We start from the raw sequence: 27941 nt of genomic DNA on the forward strand, positions 1-27941 counted from the left end.
GTTAATGTACAGAATTATATATATATATATATATATATATATATATATATGTATATATATTTTTTTGTTTGTGGAGACGTGCTTCTGTCTTTTCGATGGCTGTGAAACCAATACTTATATATTTGTTTGGTCCTCACTCACTCCTGTGGGAAAACTCCAGGTCATTACCTGAAGGCTTCAAAGAACAGCGAGTTCTGAACTTTGTCTGCAAGTTACTTCTATTGGAATAAACCTGATTACTTTAGTCATTTAGTCCATGTCGATGTAAGAATTTGCAGTGCTTTCAGTTAAATATTAAAAGAACATGTCGAAGCCTTCATCCAGGGAGTGTTCAGCCCCTCCTGATTCTCTTTGCCTCTTGAAAACTTGTTGTACTTTTTGGTGTCACTGATATCCGCTATATTTACACAATGCAGCATGACAACACACTTTTCCTCTGAAACACTCAGGACTGATTATGGTAGATGAAAGCAGTCTCTCTTCATTCGAATCCTCCCAGAGTTCGTCCAGCCGTGGCAAAGTGCTATTGGCTGTGTGTCTTGCTGTGATTGGTGGTGTTGATACGTTTCATTAAGAGGTAACTCTAGCTGCTCATATCTCTGTTTCATCCTCACAGAACCTCCTGAGAGTGTGCTAGAAAACAAAGGCGGCAGGGTCCTTTGTGGGGTACACTTAGGACAGGTTCAGTTTACTGTAAACACACTGGCAGGGGTGTCACAGAGGTCACATATAAGTGTTTGTATGTGGGTGTGGAGGAAGTGTTTTCACAGAATTAAGCTGCAGTTAGAATGAGAAGAAAACTGATGAGAAAATACAGAAGAATTTGGATCATGGGCTATTTTTTATGGATTATAATAAAGACATCAATGTTTTAGGAATTTAAAATACTTTGATAAACATTTCGTATAATTTTTCATCTTATTTTCATCTTATTTTTATTTTGAACACAGAGATTAGATGATAATGTTCATGAATTTGAAACATGGTAAAAGTTGTTAATGTGATAATAATTCATATATAAGCTATGTACGATGTAAGTGCACAGTGAATCATGTGGCTCTTGCTTGTTCATGAGATATAAAGATCAAAATATATCGCTACCATAAGTTAGGAAAACATTACATTGGTGGTTCAATAACACCTGCATTTACATTTAGTCAGATTTGTGGAAAATCAGTAATAGTATTATTATATACAAGCATTTTTATTTCACCCTGCTCTTTGTTTACCCTCATATTTACAGGAACTATGTTGCTAAGCTGTCATACCTCACAGCTGTTCTATCTCATTTTTTTCAACATTCTGATCTGACTTTTGCAGACTCTAAATGTTTATTGTTTTTATGATTGCTGGCTTGCTTTTCCCATGGACTTAGTAACACACTTTAAGTTTGATTGAAGTTATGGTTCAGTTTTCCTGTTACTTTACTCACGAATCATTAGGACATATTTTGCGTAATCTTATCTTTTTATGGTAACTCACTTGTTTTTGATTTTTAATCAGTTTTCACTGTTTCACACCTGCTTTCGTGGGAAACTTCAAAGGCCAGCTGCTGTTTTCTACACATGAAAGCTGCACATCTGCATGTATCGTTCGGACAATAAAGGAAATAAAGGAAATAACAGTCTCTTTAACAATGTGTTACACGGTGGTGGGCACAGGTGGAAATCCTGGAGTGGAGCTGTGGGCCTGAACCTTATCTCGAACACCTTGAATTTCATGGTAAACCAAAGGATTCTCATTCCAAACTCTTCACTTGCTCACACTTGATCAAGAGCCTTTCTTGTTAGTTTCCTTTATTGTCACTTTTCCAGTACACAAGAAGCTTATAGCCTGGTTTTCTTCTGCTGCGGTAAGAGGACCAGGAGCTGCATCAATTGTTAAAGGCAATAGAAACACATTATTCTTTAGATTTGGGTTATCTAAAAGGGCCACAGAATGTGTAAGAGGCTCAAAGGGGAGAAAGGGGATAGACATATGGCTCCCAAGTAAGGGACTTGTATTAGAGTACCCTAGCACTGCGGTTTTTCACTTTAACTTTTTACTTTTGTCTGTATTTTGACATCTGTCACTCTGCCACTGTTCTACTTAGTTACACATTGCAATTACTTTGTTAAGTTTAGGCATTAAAAATTATTTGTTGACATTAGAACAACATCTTGGTTTGGATATTAAGATACTCAATAAAATACATTTTTGTTGTGAAAGGCTTTCTAGACATTTTCCACTTTCACATGGCAACATGTCCCGATACTCTTATGTTACCAGCTAAAGAAACCCATCCATCCATCTACTGTCATCTCCTTGTCCGAGGTCGGGTCGCGGAGGCAACCGGTTCAGGAGAGAAACCATGATATATCTCTCCCCAGCGACACTCTCCAGCTCCTCCTGGGGGATCCTGAAGCGTTCCCAGGCCAGATGGGATATATAATCTGGGTATATAATTCTGGGTCTGCCCTGGGGCCTCCTCCCAGTTGGATATGCCAGGAAAACCTCCAAAGTTAGGCTACCAGGAAGCATCCTAATCAGATGCCCGAACCACCTCAGCCAAAATCTTTCGATACACAGGAGAAGCAGCCGGACCGGAGCAACACCCTCATTACAGCTGACAAAGTCCCAATGTATCTGTCCATCCCTTGCTCCAACCTGCCAATCTGCATGAACAAGATACACAGATACTTAAACTCCTCCGACTGAGGCAGGGACTCATCCCCAACCGAGAGAGAATATTCCACCTTTTTCCGGTTCAGAACCATAGCCTCGGATTTGGAAGATCCGACTTTCATTCCAGTCGTTTCACACTCAGCTGCAAACTGCTCAAGTGTTCACTGAAAGACTTGGCTTGAAGAAGTCAACAGAACCACATCGCCTTCAAAAAGCAGAGATGTGACCCTGAGGTTCCCAAACCAGTCATCCTCCTCCATGAAAATCACAAACAGGATCGGAAACAGGAAAACCCTTCATGTACTAAAGTCATGCTTTATGGGAACCCTCTGTGTTCTGGATTGAGACTTTTGTTCCATAACTTTATTGTTCAGGACTTATTTGGCTATTTCAACATATTTCTTAATCAGCGCTTGGTTAGGTTGATTCATTTTAACTACACAGACAGTTTAATAAAAGATCATGGCTTGGGCAGCCCGACCATAATAAACAAACCACAATGATACTCAGTTTTTGCTGTTGTGTGAACGAAGACTATGTAAAATCTCAAATTTATTGTCTGTCAGTGTCTGTAGTAGTTTTTCCTGTTTTCCATGATATGAACATGTGATGATTCTGCCAAAGAACGTGTTGTTATGAAGTAATGCCCTAATGTATTCTTGTGAGGTAACCAGAACAGGAGTCTCAGTTTTGACGTATAAGTAGCGGTTTCATAAAGCTTTCCTCCTATAATATCTCATCATGCAAATAATACATATCATGCATTTTGATCTAGTTAAAACCAAAATATTGATTGTTCTCTTTAATGCACCTTTTCATTGTGACTTTTGGAGATCATGTCTTGAGACGGCATAACCGTATGAAGTTCTCTGTAGATTTTGCTTTGATGGCAGTATCAGAATAAAAACTCTTCTTTAGCAGTGACCTAAGGTATATTCAAAGAAAGTATGTTAATGTTGGCTGACCAGTCAACATGAATCAATTACCTTTGAGAAGATTTACTTGGTGTTTGCCATTTGTCACCTTGACCCTAAGTCGGTCTACAAACATTTGTTTGGTTAAAAGGTACAGGCTCTGATGTGTGCATATGTGTGCATACACGTATTACTCAAGTTGTGGTGACATAAATATCTTTACTGTGGCACTCTGGGCCCTGATAACATAACTTAACTCATTAAATGTGAAGAAGACTAGTTAAGGTTAGGCTTAGGGTTAGGGTTAGGCAAGCAGGGTGGATAGGGAAAGTCTCAAAGAAGTTAACACGAGTCAATCTAGAGTCCTCTAAAGGAACAGAAACCAAAGATTATGTGTGTGTTTGTGCTTGTACCTTTTCCGACTGAGGTCAATCAGTCAACTCGGTGCTGAGAGAACGATTTTTCACAGGCTTTGATATGCCTGTGAGTAAGTTGGCAAGTATGCTTTCAAAGTCCAGTAGTCTGCGGTCCCAGCAAACCACCACAAAGGAGTTAATCCCCTCTATCACAGCCAGCGCAAACACATTAGCCACACAACATCAACACTGCACTCAAGAGCCTCATTGACAAATCCTCCTTGCTTTCTCAATGAAATTCAGACGAGGAGCCACGATGTTCCTTTCCCAGCAAAACAAGGACTTTGAATGTTAAAGTTCAAGATGCAGTGAAGAATAAATAAACTGCGCAGAACATTTTTCATCTCGAAGTGACGGTTTTGCTGCAAATATTAAGGCAGGACACAAAAATAATTTGATAAAATACAGATGTATTGTGAATTTAAAACATCTTAGGGCCGTTTTCTGTTTGCAGTTTTGACATTTGGTGTGTCTGCTACTTCTGCTCTCGTCACTGTTTCTTATCTTGGCCATCTTGGCCCCAGGCTAGGTGTTATTTCAGGGCATACAGGTCATCAAGGTGACTATTGGAGTATGAAGTTGACAGTCCACTTCCAGATTAATCTACCGAAGGTATGTATTGTGACAATAATGGCGCCGCTTAAAGTTTACTATTGAAATTCTGTTACAAACAGACTATAACACATGCTAATGTACACAGACAGTTATGGGACCATCCTCCAACCTATTAGTGCATTTTTTCTTTTGCATTTTTAAGGTTACCCCCAATTGTGAAGTTCTGTTAGTTGAAAAAGTGCTCATGCAGTACTAGAGGTAGATATGCTATCTACATCATCATTAAATTTATCCAAAAGTGTTCTACTTACACTGATGTAGACACACTGTAGCACTGATGGTGGATGAAAACTCTGATATAACAAAAAATAATAATCTTTTTTCCTCTTTTGTCCCATTTAGTAATCTTCCATGAAGTCAGATCTATGCTTTTCAGATTATTATTTTTAGCTGTGTTTTCATCAAAGTAAATCTTTTTTAAAATGTCACTAAATAAAAAATGCATGTCATGCATTGCTTTTATTACTTGGCTTGATTTCATAAAACCTTTTGTGCATAGTGCATTCAGAAGGTAGCTGTAGAGACTATGTTACACATTGATGTAATGAACAAAGTAGTGGTTGTTAACTTGAACCAAAAATTTGAGCAAGGAGAGAAACAAAACTGTTCTCCTAGGCTATATTCAACAGAAAATTGGTGCCAGATCTTCAGGAGTTCTATATGTACTGAGTGTTGGTAATGGTCATATTTGTTTAAAAGAAAGTTGATTCTTATTTCATCAGTCGTGTGAGAAAAAATTTCCCCCTAATGCGGATCAACTCATTTTCAAAAACGGACAGAAGGTAAATTGGGCCAGAGGGAGGACAGAGAAACCCACCACAGATCGAGTCCTGTGATTTCACCCTACTCTTGCCAGTTAAAGATTTATGTTTTTTCATTATTGTAGTTGGAGCCACAGCTAATGTGGACTACGATCATCACTCCACCTCGTCTCACAATAGACCTTTGGATGTTTACCTATAAGCCGTTCATGGACAGGTACTGCATGACATTCTGCCTCTCCTTGACGATGCTGGCACCACACCCTGCAATAAGGCCACTGAAAAGTAGAACGACAACGCTGCTAGTAGCAGCGTGAATTCAGAATTTTTGATAAGCTCCTGAGAGGACACCATCAGAGGCACAATGGTGAGTCGGCAATGGGCCCTTGGGCCCCAATGGGGGTTACGGGATCCCAAGTGAGAGCCCTGTGGACTCCCAGCTGTTCTATGCAACATGCTGAACAGTAGGGGGTCGCCCTGTGTTTGTTTAAAACTAACAGGAGTCCCATTAAAGCCCTGACTCCCCTCATTTAGGACTGCCATCAGGACACAAAGGACAGCCATGGGAAGCGGCACGTTGCAAGGGACACCAATTACTGAGGCGAGGACACAGGCCAGCTTGTTCGTGCTCAGGGACATGTCAACTCATTGGACGACCCCCTCCGTCAAACCCATTGACCAGAGCGCACAGAGAGGCATCTTAATTGGTGTTGGGCAAACAGATTTTGTCACAAAGTTGCAAAGGAAGCTAAGTAGCTGAATGTTCACATTGTCTAACCCCTGACCTGGGCTTCGGGGGCCGTTCAGAGACATCATTATGCTCCATTACTTTGAGTAATCGTCTCAGACTCGTCCTATACCGCGGCAGGGAATCCAGGACAGCAATTAAAAGCAATATTCTGGCAATAAAGACAGCATAAATACAAAGTGAGCCCTTTTCTCTGTGTACAATGATATGATAGTGGCGAGGGGCAAGATTTGGCACAGACAGTATTTGGTAGGGCCCTTCAGCTGGACCAAGTTTAGTTTTCGACAATGAGGAGGGGTCATCTTAGTCTTCTTCTTTCCCTCACTGGACCCCCTGAGCCCTCACACTTCCCACCCTCTCTGCCTCTTTCATTCTGTTTTAAAAGGGATTTTGTTAGAGGGAATCACTTGACATCATTAGTTTTGGAGAGCAGCCACCATGGCAGGGTTGTTTGTCTTGGCTCATGAAAACATATGTCAGATTAGCAGCAGAGGACCTGTGTTTCGACCTCAGGTGAAAGGTCTGCGGTGTCATTTTTTTCTTTCTTTTCTACTTGTCTTCCTCCTTTCACTTTTACCAATACATCCCAATTAAAAACAAGTAACTAATTATTCTTGCCTTTAGTTTTACTATTGATGAGGGATTAAGTTTTCTCTTTTTGTCAACTTCCTGTAAACTGCCTATGAAGAAAGAAAGTGTTCACTGTTTATTATCATTGATGCTGTAAAATGCACTGGCCCCACCAGTCTTCCTACAATGAGCATTGCTTGTTTAGTACTCACAGAGTCAATCATCTCATGTAACACTGGACAAACGTGACCCCAAACAGCAATTAGAACAATCTTTTGCTTCTGGGCCTGGGTCCCTTTGAAATAGTTTTATTTAAAAAATCATTCCACTGACTTAGAAATCATCAAGTTTGCTACATTGCTGCTGTTCAAATAATAAAACTAAAACACTGCCTTGTGGTTCTGAGTCTCTTGTAACCATTCCAATGTCCATCTACCATTCTATTCCTGGGTTGTGATGTTGATTATTTGCTAGAAAAGTGTTACTGCACAACATTGACACCAAAGCTGGAACTTTTACTTTTTGGAGATAAACTCTCACCTTGTCTTCTTTAAAGGGACACTATGTAATTTCTTCCCCCATCTAGTGGTGCAATTTTATTTTGCAAAGTTGAATGAATTTGCTCTCTAGCGCCTCACGTTTTCAAATGTGCGCTGCAACTTCTTGAACTACGCCAAGCGGAATGTGTCAAGATTCAAGAAGCTATAGCTTCAGACTCAAGGTCCATACAAACAAAAAGAAATCAAAACACACAGTACAAAGGATTACATAACACACATACAACAACACTATGAATACAGATGACAGATAACATGTCAGATAACATAACATCTCCTTTGGTGTGCAAGCAATGCAATTAGTCATATTCCGGGAGTTACCGGAAGTAACGTCGACGAAGCGTTAGCATTAGCCTGCGTTAGCAATAGGAGCATTAGCAGCGGTAAATAAACTCCCGGTAAACTTACAAACTTTCTAATGCCTCGTTTTGTGAGTTAAGAGCCTATGTGTACTACGGCAGAAGTTTGGTAACAATCAATGCATTATTAGTGGGATCATTTACGAGATAAAATCTATTTAGCATTTTTTTTTTTTTTTTTTTAAACTTTATTAGTAAATCAACAAAATAACAGTTTACAAATGTGAGCATAATGCCAAAAAGAAGATATCCAAGGGGAGCATAGGAATAATAATAAAAAGAAGAAGATGATGCACTTACAAAAAGAAAGCTAATGAACACAAAGACAAATGTGCCAAGGAATAAAATCTATTTAGCATTAGCGGCTGTAAGCCATTTGGCGGAAATGACGTCACAATGACGTCATTTCTGCTTGTAGGCCTGGTGGGGAAATCGCGATTCGAAGTGCTTTATGTCCCTCTCGGCACTTCGTCATTTTTCATAGACCGGAAGGACATGGCAGCCTCCATAGAGCTTACCTGCTCTATGTAGATACAGACAAGTTATTCTTCATTCAGGAGGATAAGTAAGATTTTTGACAGAGATTATTTTACACCAATGAGGACTAACTTATGAATGAATATGTTGATTTGAGCTAATAAATGACTTAATTTATTACATAGTGTCCCTTTAAGTTATCTTATCTGGTGAAATTTTTAGAAATTAATATATTCATTCTTGATTTATTACCAAAGACATGTGTTGTGAGGTCAGAGTGCTCTTAACTTTTCTACAACAAATTCTAACTTTTGTGTCACATTTTATGAAATTCCCTAAAGGTGTTCCTGACTGGTGTGTGGTTGTTTGTCTCGTTTGTCTCTGTGTGGCCCTGTGATGGACTGGCGGCCTGTCCAGGGTGTACCCTGCCTCTCGCCCATTGACTGCTGGGATAGGCTCCAGCCCCCCCGCGACCCCACCGACGGATTCAGCGGGATAGAAAATGGATGGATGGATGGTGTTCCTGACTGTTCATGAGAATGGGAAAGATGGACAGCAGATGTACATGGGCACCACATTCGCCATTCAAAGCTACTAAATAGGTCGTACGTTCACACCCTTTTGGGGCGTCTTTTGAACTACCATCTCCTGCAGACGGTAAGAGGGAAATACGCATAGAAATATGTACTGTACATTTCCACATTGAAGCAAACATCATTCTCAAATTTTTCCTTTATTATTAATCTACAAAGTCCGGTTTCTTATTTTACACATTTTTTTTACACTTTGAACTAAGTTTGTTGAAGTTTCTCTTTCATGTTTGATTTTTTTAAGTATATTAAAAAATAAATAACCCCATACGTGTACTGCAGTTCGTGCAAGTCAGCAATTATGATCCATTTAGTTAAGTGAACTCCATCAGTTGTAAAAGTCAGCAGTTGTTTCAAAACAGCATATGCTTGCATTAGTGTTAGACATACTTCTAGCTTCCAAGTAATTATGGTGGGAACAAAGGAGGAATGCAGGGAATGCAGTCACAGAACCCCGAAATCCATGCAGGGAGGTTTAAGGAAGATTGGAGTGATCAGCGCTCAATGGCCTTATTGCAAAATAAGAGAAACTTTTGCTCATATTTTTAGGGTATCTGCCCATTTTGAATCCAACTATGCACAGTTTGAAAGCCCAAACCCTCTCAAATGAACCCCCTTTTTTAATAATACCACAGCAATAACATACATGTTGGGTTTTCCATGCTCTCTCTGTGTGTACATGGCTTATCTCCAGGTACTCCAGCTTCCTCCATATAAACGTGTGATTTTGAATATCTAAATTTGACCAAGTTGTTTAGGTGCCTAAATCTAAGCGAACTGTGAATAAAAAAACAAACAAACTTTGTTTATTTCTGGTAAACAAAACTTATGACCCTTACATAACCTTAACTACATGTTTACTACTGTGATTATGATGATGAAGGTCCACTAACCTTGATAGAGTACTTATTTTAATATTTCTGGCTAAACCCAGCCAAACATTGTCTATGGCATGGTCCAACCCAGTTTAGAGGGAAGATATTGAATATTCATGTAAACTTATTCTATAGATTTGTGTCCACAGACACAATTTCCACAGTTTTTTCGTGCTACTGCACACGAACGTAACCCCGTAAAGTAACACAGTGTTACAGCAGTCATATTATAGTTGTTCACATTTCACAGGTGAAAAAGTCCTCATTTGGAGATTAGATGGTGCTACGTTCCCAACGTAGTGAGAAAGTCAGAATCGAGTCCCATCCATCGAAACCCGTTATTTTGTCTTTTTTTTTACACATAAACTATTTGGATAAGATTAGGTATTAAAAGGGGATAGTTAAAGTTAGGTACACACTGTGGCTTGCATTAACACTGACCCTGCAATGATGTCTCGCATCAAACTATCTTTTTCCTGGATTCTTGCCTGCTGAGTAGCAAAGGGGTGACTCTGCAACACATGGCATGCTGGATACGTGAACCAGACGTCTTAACTGAAAGAGATTACTTTGAAAGTTGTGCTGGACAACATAAAGAAAAATACTATAATTTTGTTTTCATTAGTAGAATTCAAAGTATTCTTTCACCAAACTATTTCATGGGGCTGCACGGTGGTGTGGCGGTTAGCACTGTCGCCTCACAGCAAGAGGGTTCCTGGTTCGAGGGGGCCTTTCTGTGTGGAGTTTGCATGTTCTCCCCGTGTATGTGTGGGTTCTCTCCACGTACTCCGGCTTCCTCCCACCGTCCATGTTACCTTAATTGGTGGCTCTAAATTGTCCCTGGGAGTGAGTGTAGGGTGTTTGTTTGTTTGTCTCGTTTGTCTCCGTGTGGCCCATGTGATGGACTGGCGGCTCCAGCCCCCCACGACCCTGAGTTGGATGGATGGATGGATGCATGGTGGTGTCGTAGTTAGCACAGTTGTTTCACATGTTTGTCCCCCCCCGTGCATGAGAATAGTGTTCTCCTGGTACTCCAGTTTCCTACCACATTTCAAAAACATGTATACCTGCAATAGACTGGCAGCCTGTCCAAGGTGTACCCTACCTCTTGGCAAATGGTAGCTGGGATAAGTTCCATCCCTGAATAGGATTAAGCGGATGTGAAAATGGATGTATGGAACTACTTAATCATCATCATTATGTCGCTTCAAATGAGCTTCATCTGAGCTTCATCTGAGCTGACCTTTTGGATAAGTTGAGGGGCTCGGAGTAGAGTCGCTGCTCCTCTGTGTCGAAAGGAACCAATTGAGGTGGTTCAGGCATCGAGTCAGGATGCCCCCAAGCTGGCTCCCTGCGTCTTTCAAACATGTCCCACCTGGAGGAGGCCTCGGGGTAGACTTAGCACCCGCTGGAGAGATAATATCTCTCGGTTGGCTTTGGAATGACTCAGTGTACCCCTAAGAGCTAGAAGAGGTAGCTGGGAATCTCTCCTTAGACTGTTGCCTCCACGACCCAGATAAGCAGCAGAAAATGGATGGATCGAACTATTTAACGTTTTGCCGTGTGACTGGGCTGCGCATCATAATCACAATCACATCATAAAGAATCCTTTTCAGCTGTTTATTTGTGGCATACCTTTGATGCAGGAGGGTTTTTGTGGGTTGTATTTGGTTGGGGAAAAAAGGCTAATATGATAATTTGGCTGGAGGACTTGCTTCTATTTAACTGTGAGAATATTTTTGATCTGGGATTCTCTGGTAAAAATGCAAACACTCAACTAGAAAAAATTTGCAATATGTGATTATTTATCACTACACTTCAAGCAAAACTATTGCCCGTTTGATTTTAAACCTTGATGACAGCTCAGTGGTTCTAATAAGTCGAGTGGATGATACAAGAGAGAACATGAGCGAACAGAGCACACAAAAAGATCTGTCTGTTTGAAAAAAGCACGACTTTGAGTAGCCTACAAGAGTGATGTCAACAAAGTCTCCAATCAAACCATTGTTCCATATATTGATAACATTGGCAAATATGAGTAAATTGGTACATGCTGATGTAATTTTGAAAAACTTGCCAGTGATTAACGTATTTGGAAATGTTTATTTTGTGTAACAATGACCTAAATCTGGCGCATATGCAGACTTAATTAAACCACAAAAGTTATTTTTGTAATTTCTGATTATTCCTAAAGAGTTAAAACAATTTGATGGATTGATTATTATTTGTGATCCTATGATTGTATATCTATTTTTAAACTCGCTGTTGTGTCCTGACATTGCCGTTACTGGAAAAAGGCGTCACAACTTAAAAATGTGGCCTTGATAGAATCAAACGGCTTCTGCCCATTGGTGGGAAAGTGCTGATTAATTGTGTCGTAGCCCTGTGAGAAAGTACGCCCAGCGCAAAGCACTAATTATGGGCCCTGCCTGGCTGAGAGAAAAGGGGACAAAACTCTCAACAAAGGCTCATCTCATATCTCAAGACAATGAGGAGCCAAAAGAATAGGAGAAAGGAGAAGTTAATGAGCTGTGTCACCTGGCATCTGTTGATGCTGGGACAAGGACTGACGGGTGTGTATGTGTGTGTACATGTGAGAAAGAGAAAAAGTTTGTGTGTGATGTTGTGTAGTTTCTGCAACATTATCCAACAACATGCAAAGATATTTTTGCCCAACTTTTTTTGCCAACTGATGAAGCTGTTGAAACCTTTTCACCATCCATTTGGTGTTTTATCTATTTGTTTCTTATCCTTTTATGTTTAGTCACACTTTCACTATCTTTTCAGATAATTAAATCAAGAATAATCCATGATTCTGTAGCAAAATATTACTAAAAGTGGGTCTTGCTGGGAATATGATATTTCTGGACTGTTATATTATATACCAAAAAAGGTAAGATCCCAAATTTCTTTTTTTTTTTTTTTTTTTGGTAATTTCACATTGAGAAGTGATTCTTACATAGAACAATTAGATTGCTTAATTATTGCTTATTATAACTCCCTACATTTATTTATGAAATACTCTTTTTATACTTCATCATATTATAGGTGAGTAACGTAATTTGTTGGGATCGTCAGTCAAGTGCTTTTTTTTGCCAGCATCAAATAAAAAATGAATATTTTTTTCAGAAAGATTATTAAAATGACCAATATTTGATACATATTTGACTATTTACGAATAAAGTAAATAGAAATGTATATCTTCTCCACAGAGCCCCATCTTCTATGGAAACAGATTGAGGTCAATTTTGGGGATATCTAGCCAGTTTATCTGGCATATAGTTATATGATGTCATTAATTTACATCAACAGTTTTAAAACAGCATGAAAATAGCCTGAGGATCTCACAAAGCTCATCTGACAGAAAAAATCTCTCTGCATAATATTTCTTCTTGTTATTAACCAAAAGTGTGGAGAGATGCTTCCAGCATTGTTGAAAACTGCAAAGATCAATATTCATTAAGTTGAAATAAAGTGGAATAAGGCTGACACAGTACATTAACTGACCTTCATTTTTACCTCTTTTCAAAACATGCTGGCCGCATGTTATGAGGAGAACACAGAAGAGTCTGGCTTTTTAGAAACTGTAAGTACAGTAAGCACATTTGTAATCCTGGAAAAACACAACTCAGCTATTTGTTCAAAAATACTCACAGAGAATCACAGAGTGTTTACCCTGTGTGTTCCCCAGTCATAAAAGGCGACCAGTCGACTGTGGTTTGCGTTCAGGGTGAGTTGGATGGGCGGTCGCAGCAATGATGTTTTGACAGTAAATGACGTGATGTGAAGCTACATTTAATGGAACAAGGTATAGAATAGCTTGAACTCTGTTTTGTTTGGCTTTGGAATTTTGTTTTTCACTGACCTTGGAGAACAATTTTAGTAATATTCAGAGAGACCAAACTTATTTTATGTTGCTGAGTACATTTGTGTTGACAGGGCTAATTGTTAAGTGTGTGGTTGCTGATCTGCAGGCAAAACAGCCAATTTTTGGTTGTTCCACCAAAATTTGTATAACTCATTCTGAACCACAGAGTTTCTCTCCACATTGACACGGCTCTCTGGTCATACTGTACCCATTGTGCAGAGTTTCAGTGTGCTGAGATTTTCTAATAATAGAAAATAAACTACTTGGCAAGCAGGACTACATTTAAAGATTCCCCCTTCTTTGAAGAGGGGCTAGGCTTTGCAAAAGGGAATTCTATGTTTCATTTTGAAGTTATTGGTCCACTTCCAAGACCATCTAGCCTCCAATGATCAAAGGTTGGGTCAAAGAAAAGCCTAGCAGGAGGCTTATGCAAAAATGTCGTCCTCTTATTGCAAATGGGCTGACATGTTGGAAGCCATCAGTTCTCGTTTAAATGTCAATATACCCCGATGCAGTTTGGCTGTGCTTGGTCAAGTTTGAAGTATGTGGATGGAAAAAAAAGAAAAGCTTCTTGCTCAGATAAATTTGGAGGGTTTCGAAAGTTGCATTGATTAAATTCCTCAACCATGAAGAAGGAAGGCTGGTTTTAACTCCTAGTCTTAGAAGCCTAAATGTTTGTAGCCAGAGATGCACAGAAGAACTAAACTTTGGGGAATTATTAGAAGTTTCATATAGTTTTCAAGTTGATGGAAAACAGCAAACTTTTCTTCTTCTAATGAATGTTTTCATTCTCATACAGATGAGTTAAAAAAAAGAGATGAGGACAAGATAAAGAGACGAAAGACGTTCTATAAAATCTTGCCATTATCTCAGCTTTTTCTCACACAACACCCCCCACCCTCTGAGACAAAGAGGATCTTCAGTCCTGATCCATTACATTAACGGCATATCACCGGGTCAGACATCAAGCACTTTGCTTCCACCTTTAAAAGCAAGCCAGACATTCAAAATCCCATGACAGAATGGGGAACTTCTGGGTCTGTTGGAGGTGACTACCAGAGTGGAGTGGAAGGGCCCCTGATAGCATTGCAAGGAATTTAAACAAAAGTATTTTTCTCCCTCAAAGCTGCCATCTTTCAGTCTGACGGTTACTGTAAACATCATTCCTGCACACAGCATTATAAGACATGCAACTCTGCATTCCTCTAGCACCTTTAAAACATGGAAAATGTCTAATATATTGTGTGTTTATTAGAAGATGGAGCATTCACATCAAAGTTAGATTTTCCGAGCTCATAGGTCATCTGGGGCTCATCTCTGATCATCTTCACACTTTTAGCAAAGTCTTTCTCCCCTAAGGATTCAAATGTATGACGGTATCAATGTTTTAAAGTGTGAGGTCTTGTTGCCTTTCTTGGTGATATAAAAAGCCTTTAGAGATGTTGCAATAGGCCTTTCTCACCACTGACCTTAAAAGCAGGACTCACGCTTTTGGTTTGTATATAAAAATGCATACCTTGGCAGTATGCAGAGAAGGGAATGTACGCTATGTCCAACCAATCTCTACCTGCAGCATTTCTCTTTCAGACAGTGGGCACATCTTAAAATCAGGAGTCATAAAGATAAGTCTTTCTTCGTCAACAGTGCAATAAACACATAAAATAAGTTGTTGTTGTTTTTTTTTTAAATATAGTCCTCATTTTATTAACAGAGGCCAAATAAAACTCATCACATTTTATTTACAAAGGGAGGCAATAAATATCTTAATAATAGTCATAAAATTATTTTTTGCTTACATTTGTTTTAAAAAAACATAAATGTGTCATGTTGTTAGTAGCAACTCATACAAAAACCTGCCAGCAGACAGGAAAATACATACTACTGGTGAAAAGAGGCTGGAGATTTTGTCAGTGAGAAGCAAAGACTTTTCCTTTTAGGATTCAGATACGAACTCTGCGTTACCTCAAATGTTCCCTGTATCCTGTCATCTGGGTTTTTGAGTAGTTTTAATAGTCAAATATGGGTCAATGAAGTAATAACGGTGGACAATGTACAGTATTCTTGTCCGTGGATGACAAAAAACGCACAAGTCTTCCACCCAAAAGCATCTTCCAGTGAGAATGAAAGGAGCAAAGAGCTCACAGTCAAAAAATAAAAAATACAAAAAAAAGAGTCGACTGTAACGTTCTGGAGATTAATTGAACACAGACAGTCAGAGTAGATAAAAAAAAACAATAGCACAAGGAGGTAGAGGAAGTCATCACCAGCCCCAAAAGGTTTGCAAGCTCTCGCTTGAAGATTCAAGGTGTCTGTATCCGAGGAAGAGCTGATAGAAAGGGACTCCATGGGGAGACGAAACGGGTTTTCTTCCTTCCCCAAGTGTGATGAAGTTGGAAGACTGTGGAATTATGAATCACATCACACATTTTTTGTTTGCATTGTTTCTTTTTTAAGTGTTTAAACCAGACTAAAGCCATGGCGGGTGCCAGACTAGTCAAAGCATGTTGTATTTCAGCTGAATCACAGGCTGCGTGGAAAAGTCATGGAAATCACGCTCAGGACTCAGAGGTTTCGGGACATTCCAGGAGCCCCGAGTGAAACTGAGGGGTGAGAGACATGGAAAGAAATAGGAAGAGAAAGAGAGACCTGTAAAATATTGCACTCAAAGCTACACAGTTATCCCGGCAGCACAGTGTCACCTGCCACCTCTCTCCGTTTCATCTCCATGGTGTCTAATTCCAGTGGAAAGTATGGGATCCACGTTGTCAGGGGCAACACAAACAAAAACCGACAGGTATTCCAATAAATCTCTAGTTGGATGATTTTTATAACATTGCGTTAGCTCCTGCTTCAGCTCCCATTGTCAAAAAGAAAGTACGCCTTCAGCTTGCAGTTCAAACGTAGCCGAGGACAGCAGCGACAGGAGTTCTCTCAGAGATCCTTTAGTGTATCCAGTATAAATAACATGACAGACACATTAGCACAATGACATCAACCCAGAAGAATCCAAGAGTCAGGAAATATTCAGTCTTCCTGAAATACAAAAATAAAACATCTTTGACTTTTTTTTTTTTGTTCTTTTTGTCTGTCTTTCGTTTACAGAGGTGAAGTCTTTAAGGTGATTCTTTTAAGAAGCTTGAGATTTTCAGTTACATTTTTCCCCCCATGAGGATGTCTAGTGCTGGTCCATTCGTTCCATTAGTTCCTCTTGGCGTTGGGTTTTAATCGCCGAGCCCTTCGTGTCCTCTTAGTAACTGTGGTGAAACGGAACTCCTCCAATGGATCCACCCTGCCCTTTGGCTGGCGCTTCATGAAGTGGACTTCCTGTTGCCTCTGCGTGGTCCGTGAGCCCTTCTTGGGCCGCCCTTTCCGGTTGAAGCCGAGGTACCATCCTGTGTACTTTGCCGACACAAGAGCTGTGTAGTTGTTTTCCAGGAATTCCTCGACAAATACGCACTCCTGCTTACTTCCATCGGGCTGAAAAAGGAGAAAAAAAGGACGACTTTACTTATTAACAGCGTTACCTCTTCTTCAACAAACTTTTCACTTATTTCCTTTACATCAAAGCGGTTTGCTTTTTCTTTTAGGGGGGTTATTTGTTGAGAACATTCATTTCCCCTAACTGTGATTGTGCAGTTTGTTCTCTGATCTGATCACATCAAAAAGGCTAAAGGTTTTCTTTATACTTTGCTGTCATAAATCAACATAACGGGAAGCCTTAAGTGTCAGTTTCACTGCGTCATGTGCATTGAATGGGTTGATTTCCATGTTATTGTCCAACATGCTGAATTAGCACTGTGAGTCTGTGCAGTTTGAACCAGAGCATGTTTACTAAACCTAACCAAGCTATTAATATGCTTACATCTGACATAACAGCGTGTGAAATAATGAGTAAAATCAAAATTAAACCGTGAAAAGTAAAAAATAAAAATCAGCTGTCCAAAAACGCTCTTAAAGTATGTTGTTCTGTCTCATCTCACCTTGGGTCACTTAATGGGGAAAGTGTCTCTTGTTCATAAGCAAACTTAAAAAAAAAAAAAAAATGTTCTTTTTTTTGTTGTGCCCTTTTCATAATATTTTAATAGCTGCAGAAGATCTTTATGTCACTTTCTTGAGACAAAGCTTGCTTGTAGTAGTTGTGCTTAGAAACATAAGAAACGTTTTGATGTTTACTTGATTCCCTTCCAAGCAGAAGAAGTTGTATTTGTATCCATGTCTGAAGACTGAAAATGCAGCCGAAGAAGCTAAAGTTTTGATTTCTTTAAAAAAAAGCTTTAACAAAAAATGGATGCTGCTAACCAAGCAAAGTCTTTCTTGTTGGCATCTCTGGAGTTCAAATTGAATCTTGAATAATAAATAAATAAATAAATAAATACAGTGTAAACCGATTTTTCAAAGCTAGCTTTAAAAAAGGTTGCCAAAGGCATATAGTGACTTTTTGGGGTCCTAAGGGCCTGTTTACACTTGCACAGAGGTATCTGTCTTTACTCTCAGCCCGCACAGAGGGGTATATTTTCAACGCAGATGACAGATGTGCAATCCTCTAAGAAGGTTTCAGAGATGACGCTATGCATCAATTGAATGCCAATTTAACAAGTAAGAGGCTGAAACACCAAAAATCATCAACAGCATGTGGAAAAAACAGTCAACAGCTGTATTGGCCAAACTTTGTTCTTCGACACTTTTAAACTTTTTCACTTTTTCACTCCATCACAAAGCAGATATTTGCCTTTTTCACAGCAGAGCAAAGCTTAAGAACCAACAATAGCACAAATACAACCAAGAGCAACCTATTGCCTACTATTCTACATATTTCTGATATTGCCCCCAAGTGACAGCAAAATGTTAAAAATATAGACGTACGTTTGCAGAGCCCCAAAGACTTTCCTGGCCATCCTCAGTAAGTCAGAAAGATTTCTTAACTTCTAGCATATTCACACTTATTGCTTGCAATCTTCATGCTAAGCTAGCTAACTCCTTCCTAGCTGTATAGCTTCAAAACTGAAGGACAGAGGAACATTCAATTAAAAATGAACAGCTGTGTTTGCCAGATTGTTGAACCATTAGCCAGTTTTGTGTGAATCAGTCATACTTTTGTAAGAGTTTATATCAAGTTATTAAAATGTTGATTGTTATCAAATTAACTAAAATATGTAAATGCTAAACAGTGATGCAGTGAAAATGGTGAAAGGATCCCTATTTTCCAATTGTAAACATATCGTCAACAGTGACTGTTATTACTTACAATTAAGGCAGCATTTGTGGAAAAACTTCAGCTTAGTTTGAGTGAAAAATCTTCACAGAGACCGTTTCTTTTATTGGGGTGTGACAAAAAAATCCCAGAGACAGAACTGAAGCTGAGGTGAGAATGAAAAGAATCTGCATTTCGCATTCCTCCACAGAGCCAAAATGTTTTTCAGTTATTTTAAATCAAGATGCCTTTAATTTCTCAAATGGGCAATGACTTTATTTCTATTAATGAGGTTGAAAAATATAGACCATTAAAAAAAAAATATATATATATATATAATATTATTGTTATTTAAGATAATTCTATTGGTTTAAACAAAAATGACAAAGACCAAAATGTTGAATAAATGAAGTATGAATGCATGTTTCTAACAGATGACTGTAATGAGAGAGAGAAAACGTCCTAGAATTACTGCTGCCCCACCATACCGACAGCATGAGTTAATGTAGCTATATCACACGTGTGCCTCTAAAGAACAGTATGTTTTTAAATATTAACTTCTGTTCCATATCGAAGCGGTTGTCTGCAGAGTCACAGGCAGTCATCCCACACTTGTGGCCACCTGGTGTGACTAAGTGATATAATTGCAATGGCATTCCTCCTAAGTGACCATTAGTCTCTCAATGCATTGTGGTGATTGCTGTCCGTAATTGACTGATCGAGTGTCAAAGGAGTAGGCAGATTACGTAATGGAAGAATGGCTGCGAGTTATCAAAGGGGTTTTGTCAGGGTGTACAAAAACAACAAGAGAAAATAGATCTGAGGCTGTGGTAAACTAAGCCAGGATTAAGAGCTGGATTTAAAATATGCGTTTCGATATTAGATAGCAGCAAATAAATCTTTTATGGCCTTATTTTCAAAATAATTTTGCCAAAACATAAACTTAATGATACTCACCCTTCCAACGATTTTGCCCTTGTCGTTCATGCAGATGTAATGTCCACTCTCTTTCCCTTTTATTCGAATGTGGCTCCCGAAGGTTTCCGTCTCAACAACAAGAAGAGCTGGAACAGAAAGAAAGAGTAGACTCATTAATGTCATGTATATATGTCTTGTAGTACATAAACATGGTTTAAGAATTCACGTAAATTATCCCTCATGGTCAAGACCTTAAAGATAAGGTTTTAAGAGTTTAAAGAGTTTAAACTGAACTTCCAAACAATGAACCACTCACTTTAGATGCATCCTGGTCACACAATCATAATAATTCAAAATTGCAAAACTTTACTCTCCCAGATCCCATCACCACATGTAAAATTGTTGTGATGGGGAATAAAAACACAATCACTTTTGGATGTTCTTGACTTGATGTGTTTAAATACATTTTATAGCCTGTCTTGAAACACAAGATTAATTATAGTTCACCAGAGGAAGTCATTTTAGTTATTTAGTTTTCTCACTTAAATATCCTTTAACCCCTTAAAATGACTGCAGTTTTCACCAAAAATTCCTACATAAGACATACCCAAAGTAAATGTGAAGCTGTTCTTGAACCATTTAGAGTAGAGGCATGTTCTAACAGAAATGACTAAAGTTTGCAGCAGCGGACTATGTGTGGCTACTGGAGTACATAAACTGGACTCTGGTCAACATAACAGAAGCATTTTTGTTGAAGTTGTATCTGTTCTTGGAATACTGTGAGACTTCATAGGTGAGTTGCATATTTTTTTGTATTTGCGACTGGTTTGACACGAGTGTTTACTGTGTCCACAGTTATGAGTGTGTCCTGAGGTGGCGTACATCATTTGAATCTCAAGAACTTTAGCTTTTTAACGGTGTATAACGTGTAGGTACATAGAAAGGGGGGCTGAGGAAAACCCCTGATTTGTCGTGAAATATGCAACTTCCCGTCAGCAGGACGTCGGAACGTTAAGGGGTTAAATAGAAAAACATGCCACTGTCACTTCAAACTGACACAGCAATAATCCTCTCTAAAGATGTATCCTGGTGGCTCTTTCATTATTCTGGGCCCCTGTGCTAAACACCCCCCACTCCTGCTCCCATCCCCGATGTTAACCCCTGCGAGGTCACCTTTGTCTTTGCTCGCCCTTAGACCAGCAAAGAGATCTGCCAAACATTTGTGGAGCGGTTATGTGCCCCTCAGGATTAGGTTTCAAGTTCCCTTTAGTCTGTGCTCACTCAATCAAAAAGTTAAGATGATCCATTTGTTTAACACACAGGTCCTATTCAGTAGCGCTCAAGGGAGCAGAGGAAGAATAGTGGAAGGGGACGGGATGGGCTTGAGGGCAGAAGTAACCTCCCACCCTAAAATCAAACCTTGAGAGAAAAGTGGGAAGTAGATGACCTGTCTTAAAGGTGTGGGAGGGGAGAGTTATTCCTTCTCCTGTTCTGAGAGACGTCTGTTTGGACTGACTTTGTTTTATCATTGGATAGATTAGTCTGAACCCTTTTTAGGGTCACTGAGGAGGAACAAAATCCAACAAGATTGCTTTACACATAAAGTAAAGGGTGCGTTCAAAGAGATTTCTCCTCCTAAAGTCAAATTTAGAAGTCATTTGACAACTCTTTGGCCTGTTCACTGTGAGCTCAGGTATGAAGCCTCGACCGGGAACATCAGATAAACAGTAGTTCCCTCCTTGATGGAAGCTGCAATGAAACCCAATATATCTGAATAAACCACTGATAGTTTGGTCTTTAAAAAAATGAAGAGTTTGGCACCTGAACACATTGACCAACTTAATTTGATATTTGAGTGATTGTCCTCGCGAAATGCCCACGATGGGTGAATCTTACTGTCATCAATACCCATAACAAGCAGCATTTAGTGAATAAAGAAGGGAAAGTGCTTCTTGTATTTAGAACATAAGTGCTGCTTAACTATAATCTTCCCACACCACAGTCTTAAAAATCCTTTTATGCGCTGTCTGAATAGTCTCCACAATCTCTTGACATGCGTTTTATGGCTGAGGTCCTCAATGCCTCCCAGAGCTTATGATAAAAAGGTTAAAAAATTATTTTATCAGAACAGCATTTCGAAGTTACACCCTTTGAGTCAGTGAGTCAGTGCAGTATTTTGCATAGAGTTATGGGTGTTTTCTTAAACCAACATAAGGCTTAAGTTATGTTACCGTCGTTGGAAGATAAAAGGACAAAATGAGAAAAGTCTGAGGGAAATCTGAAATAACTGGATCAATACTTGGACAGAAAAAGCCTCCTTTCTACATTTGAAAGCAAAACTGTGAGTGATTAACACCTTCATCTGTGCTCCTTCTGAGTTTTGTTTTCCTTTTTGTGCACTGGTGCAATCTGAATAATGTGGGCCACAGCCATATATTGACCTCAGCAAGAGGCCACCTGTCAAAAAAAGCTGGAAACTCTGGCTTTAATTCCATAATGCAGCTTTTATCAGTTAAAAGGCCTTTTTATCTGCTCTCAGTGGACAACAGGCATCACTTACAATGCACTGTTCTGGAGGAGGATTGTTCTGATCTCTTAAAAGTTCAAAAGTAATGAATATGCTCGAATAATACCTAAGAAGAATTATAAAGCCCCTGACTTTTAGGTGAACAGATATGGAATTTGCAGTCATTAAGCCTTCACCAAAGCACTATATTTCTTCTGTGGTGTATTGTGTGCTTTTTGCTGTGAAGCTGGAGTCACTGAGAGTGAGCATTACTAGTGAGTGCAAAGGAGTTCACAGGTGCCAGGTACTGCAGCTGGATGGGGAGGAGGTGGTGAGGGGCGGGAGGAGGGTAGATTTGGCAAAGGCTCATGGGAAAAATTGGATCTGCTTCCACTCAAGCTCTAACAAGCAGTGAGGAAACTTCGCCTCGGCGCATCTGTGACTGAACACACTAACTCAGAGGTATTTGAGACCGGCAATTTTAGAGCCATGAGTCAGCTGTTATGAGCAAAATATCTGCAGGGAAGCACAGAACAAGCCACATCAAAGAGCGCTTTACTGACCATCAATTTACTCTTTCGCCATATTTGATCTCAGATAGTAAAAAAGTCCATACACACACACACCAGTAGTTTTAGTCACAGTGGGTAATAGCAAATTGTTGCTGAAATTTGAGAACAAAATCTGCCAACGGTCTTTTGACATCTTTATTTTCAATGCTTACCATTTCCAAGTTAGTATGAAGCAACTATCAATGACACTAATAAGCTTAAATAAATGATACATGGCCTAAAAATCTCCTCAATTAAAACAGAAAAGTCCAGTTTGCACATTTGCAAACCAAAAAGTTTTTGTTTTGGACCATGTTAGACAAAGGGATCCACTGCAAGTTCAGAAATTGGAACATCCACTCTTACACCAGCCATAGAACAGAAAACTGCCTCCAAACACTGTGTAGTAACTGCAGTTTCAGAGTCTCTAAACACAACAAAACCTTACTGTTGGGATGGCTTGCTTTCTTAGTTTGATACGATATATTCGCTAAAGTGTCAGGTGAGATGCACAGAAGATCTCCCATACCATACTTGCCCCCATCATCTCCATTGGCGTTTATTTTCTTTCCCAGGATCTGGACGTGTTTTCCTGTGGTTCTACTGTAGAGCTGATAGATCCGGACCTGCTTCCGGCTCACTTCGTCTGGGTTCCTCGTGTGGTTTTCAATGTAAAACCTGAAATCAGCAGAGGTCTGCTGGGATTCCTGCACAGAAGAGTGAGACAGGAAGAAGATGAACACACAGAAAGGAGAGTCATATGGTGAGATCGTCACAGCGCAGGTGTTGACAGTACTGTGTGCTGTTTGGTTTTATGGGCTCTATGTAAAAAAAAAATAAAAAAGTGCTTCAGGGCTTAAAAACTGAGATAACAACTTGGAAATTGTGGCTGAAGCATTTTAGTGTTTCTCACCTTGCTTTCAAGTGGCACATTTTATATGCAATGCATTTACAAGGCACTTTGTTATAAGACACGTTAATGAAGTCAGTATGAGTAAAATTCCTACAGAACAAGTGCAGAGCCTTCAGAGAAACCTTATGTTGGTTAGAATTGAGACACAGCATATTCTGTGCCCCAGGCAATATTGAGAAACCTGTACTCCATTTCCACAAGCAAGCAAGCCACTAGCAATTATACACCTGAAGCATCCAGACCTGTTACACTATCATCAAACAAATATCTGCCTGCAGGCCAAATAGGATCCATAAATTAGAAAATGCAGCAGGCGGAGGACAAGACTGAGATAGAGAGAGGCACCTAAAAACCACAAAGACTCTCTCGTGGGGCATTTTATAAATCAAATTGCACAAATAAGCCTTTCAAATCTCACCAGCTTGATGTTTACGAGTCAGCCGAGACCTGACATAAAGACAGGAAATAACAATTTCGGCGGCATCTCTGAAAAGCAACTGTGACCCAACATGTGGAAGAGCAAGAGGAAATGTATACTTTCAGAAGCCCTGGAATCTCAGTTCACGCCAAGATCCTATTTCCCCAGCTGTATGGTGTGGTAATTGCACAGTAATGGCTTTTTATGTGGCTGTTCTCAGGTGGCTAATTATATACACATTACATACCCTGAATCCTTGTTATTCCAACTTCTGCAAATTAATGACATGCAGCAAACATGATGGCAAATTGTGGCCTATACGAACAAATCCTTTAAATCAGAAATAAAAGATAAGCAACTTCTGCAAATCCAAGTGCAATCCTGTTTAGACTCCTGATATGCTTCTCTGAACCAGACATCGGATGGGTTTACCCTCAAATGCCCAACAGGTTGTGGGTGTGCAGCTTCAGGCAACATTCCTTGGTCAATCTTTAAAATCGGAAGGACCTCTCAGTGCGTTATGGCATACTCTGCCATGTGGAGCTTGGACATTCCACCCACTGACCTGGGACACAACTTCTGTGTCTACTGACACTTAAGAAACACCCCCCTAACTTAACTTTTAGGTAAATGATACAATAAATAGATCAACAAATTTTTGACAACAGAACTGATTTCAAGGCATCACAACCTGTGGAAAATTAGAAAAGGATGGCGACTTCTTTTTACAAGCCTAATGGGGTTTTATTGCAAAAATGATTTTTCACAGCTGGCCTTATTGGCCCTGTTCTGTTGCTCCTGGCCGAAGCGTTCTTTCTCTTTTTTTTTTCTAGACTACAGTTTACACAACATGACAACAAAATGAATCGAGGCCAGTATTCTCTGGAGCTCTAAAGATGACCTGAACTCACTTAAGACTTCTAAAGTGGCACTGTATAACACATCAGGACTGACCTTCTAATTGTGTTATAATTACATCTGTGTTACATATCTCCTAAGTTCAGAAAACAACAGTCTTTTTCCCCCAGCAGATCCTTGTGAAAGCTTTCGTGCCCGCTGTTCTACGAATCAGCAGCAACGGCTAAACACGCTAAGAAAAAGGTGTTACCGCTGCAGGATCAATGTTATGAAAACCATGAAGAAGCAGGATTATCAAAACTTACATACTAATTTCAAACGAGACATATTTCCAACGGCAAACACTCCATGCCAAACTATCTACAAATGTGTTCAAAGCTGTTCATCTGCGTCATCTGCTGTCAAACACGAACCTCAAAGCTGATGGGTAAGAAAAAACGACCACACAACAAAACATAGCCTCACTGAGCTGCTGAGGGATTTATCCCAAATCTCCCCATCTCTAAACAAACATAAAGGTGTGTTCGGTAGCCAGTTGCATTTCATCTCAAGGGAGAGGCAAGCCTAAGCACATGGCTGAGGTGAATGCTAGCGACAATAGTTTTTATCATGCTGCTGTGTCTTCAAAGACTCAGCCAGAAAGCGGATATGGTTTCAACTTCAAAAGTCTGGCACTCATCTTCACCGAGGAAGCTTAGTTGTTGTATCCATCTAAAATACACCTTGTTATCTGCTTGACACAAACAGGCAAGGTCACACACGCTCATTCACACAAATGCTGAAAGACACTGGCGTGTTGGCAGCGCATTAAGAGTCAGCTTCCAGCTGTGGTTTCTTCCATTGTTTTTCCTTGAGAAGTAACGACCACAGCATGACATTTAGGAGTCATTAGCTGCATGTAGCAGGACTGAGAGGTAAATGGTCAACAACAAGATTAATGAAGGACTATTTGTCTTTCTGTAATCTGATTATTCTAACACCACTTACAGAACTGCAAAGCCATTCTTTTTGTTTTACAGTTTTGTGTATTCCTGATCAAACTTTTCTGAAGCAAAAAATCAACATGCATATGACATATCAGACTAAGCGAAAACAAGAAATGTGTCGCTTTCTGCAGGAACCTTTACATTTCAGGAGAGGACAGCTGATTCTGTATCTTTCTGTGTTGGAATGACCTGAACACACACTATTTCTACTCTTAGAGGCTTTACTGTTTTGCCTCTTGGAAATTTCTCCATCTGCTACTTTTCTGATAATCCTTGCAGCACTAGAAAATGAACAAATAAACAAACAAATAGATAAAGAAAGAAAAAATCGTTCACCAAAAAAAATATAAATGAAACAAACAATTCACTCGTGCATCTGTGGGATGTAGGAGAAATGAGCAGGTGAATAAACTCAACCTGCTCCTTTTTTAATCCTGTTTAAACCTCTATGGTCGTAAAAAAACACCGAGATATTAATTCAAAACAACAGTAAGTGGAGTGTTACGATAAAACACGTCACACCAATAAAGTGATGAGATAGCTTTACGAGAGAAGGAGTGTGCTGCAGCTGAATCATAGCGAGCAGAGTCAATTAGCTGAGTGGATGCCTGCAAATCATTACGGTTCAAAGTGAGACGCAACTACTAAAAACTGAGGCTACAAGCGCCAAACGAGGCATCTGTTCAAAGAGCAAGTTTCAAGCCCCGGGATCTAAATATTTACTACATAATTCTGTTGTAAAATACCGAATGTGCTACTTGAATTCTAAATCAAAAACAACATATTTCGATTTAGATCTAGCAGGTCTAATTATTCGACATCATTAGTAGATACTTTTCCTGTGTTATACCACTGCAATTTTAATATGATTTGTGTTTTTGGTGTAAACTGATTCTGCCCTGTTAGGCTATTAATATTTTGTGGTATAAGGCTATTAATATTTTTTGGTATAAGGCCACTTTAAAATAAAAAAATACTTACTTTTTTTTTTACTTTACATTTGGAAAATTTTAAATCACATGCCAATTTAAATCAACGCCCCAACTGATTCTGATGTGCTCACATGTGATTTAAACGCGCACTTTTAATGTCTTTCTGTTTTACAGGGGTCGCCCTGAAAGCAACTTCTACCCATCATTCCATCATCATTCGCCTTTAAAGGGCTGCGCATGGACATGCAAACACGTACACACAAAAAGAAGATGATTAAAGTGTAAACATACCTGTAGCTGGAAATAGAGCACCAGAAAATGTAAACACCTAAGCAGAGAGAAGAGGAGAGAAGGAAGGAGGAGTGAATCACACAGGCAATTACATGGAAAATAAAACGCAGCCTACCTGGATGACAGCAATGCACAAATATGAAGTTTTTGGCGACTTCTATTGGTAAGAATGCATGACTTTATGTGCAAAAGCAAACTGAAATTAAGAATACTTACAGGTATATGAACCTCGAAGGCAGCAGAGACATCTTGACTTTTAGAAATACAGCAGAAATACACCTGCTTCCACAGATTTAGAGCCCCGGGAAAGGTTGGCGAAAGCGCCCCCCTTTCTGTCTCTCGCTCCCTTTCGTTCCCCTGTGCGTCTTTTACGCACTCAATTCCGGCGGTGAGTAGGAGATTGAATCCCAGTATAACGATAAATGACGGGAGAGCAGCAGCAGAGTTACGGAGTGCAACATTGGTCGCTTCCTTGTTGGCTGAACTATCCAGGAGATTTTGCTCAGCTCAGTCCAGTCTCCTCCGCTCCTCGAAATAGCAAAAGTTCTCCGTAAATCGCCACCAAGCGTGAAAAGAAATCACTTTGCGGACTTATCATAAAAACATCGTCCTTTCTTAAAAATATCCTTTGAGTTTTGCACACTTGGTAGTTAAACAGCCCTCAGAGACGCGCTTCTGCTCCTCCAGAGATTAGAGGCTCCTCTACTCCGTCCGTACCTGTGCGGGATTTCTACACCTTGCAAAGGTCATTTTATTCTACCAAGTGCTGAGGTGGAAATATTTTTTGAAAAAGTGGTTAATAAAAACTACCGTCCACAAAAAAAACCAAGTCGGTCAAACAAATGTATCCAAGCATAAGCTGTGTTTGTTTTTTTCTTTCTTTCTTTCTTTTTTTAAAAGTAGAGTGGAGATCGCATCGGTAGCAACAGCAGCAGATCCCTGGAGAGGTTCGGGGGCTGATGA

At 39.5% G+C, this 27941-nt stretch overlaps 1 protein-coding gene across 2 annotated transcripts; it reads right to left on the reverse strand.

The window, feature by feature from the left end:
* Nucleotides 1-15121: 15121 nt before the first annotated feature.
* On the reverse strand, nt 15122-27312 carry fgf24 (fibroblast growth factor 24). Of its 2 annotated transcripts, none has more exons than XM_075481936.1 (5): nt 27195-27312; nt 26979-27015; nt 23119-23287; nt 19563-19669; nt 15122-16891 (listed from the first exon to the last, which is right to left on the reverse strand). In XM_075481936.1, exons 1-5 carry the CDS (start codon nt 27224-27226, stop codon nt 16613-16615), a joined length of 624 nt encoding a protein of 207 aa, XP_075338051.1. In that variant the 5' UTR covers nt 27227-27312; the 3' UTR covers nt 15122-16612. The 2 variants fall into 2 exon arrangements, with proteins under 2 accessions (XP_075338051.1, XP_075338050.1); XM_075481935.1 differs by having other exon boundaries at nt 23110-23287.
* Nucleotides 27313-27941: the final 629 nt, after the last annotated feature.

The sequence above is a fragment of the Odontesthes bonariensis genome, chromosome 13 (assembly GCF_027942865.1).
Source record: "Odontesthes bonariensis isolate fOdoBon6 chromosome 13, fOdoBon6.hap1, whole genome shotgun sequence".
Classification (NCBI taxonomy): domain Eukaryota; kingdom Metazoa; phylum Chordata; class Actinopteri; order Atheriniformes; family Atherinopsidae; genus Odontesthes; species Odontesthes bonariensis.

Coding starts and splice junctions, on each gene's coding strand:
- fgf24 (XM_075481935.1), bottom strand. CDS start 27,226: ATGTCTCTGCTGCCTTCGAGGTTCATATACCT. Junction 23,288..26,978: donor TGCTCTATTTCCAGCTACAG/GTATGTTTACAC, acceptor TCTTCTGTGCAG/GAATCCCAGCAGACCTCTGC. Junction 16,892..19,562: donor AGGGCAAAATCGTTGGAAGG/GTGAGTATCATT, acceptor CTCCTTTTTCAG/CCCGATGGAAGTAAGCAGGA.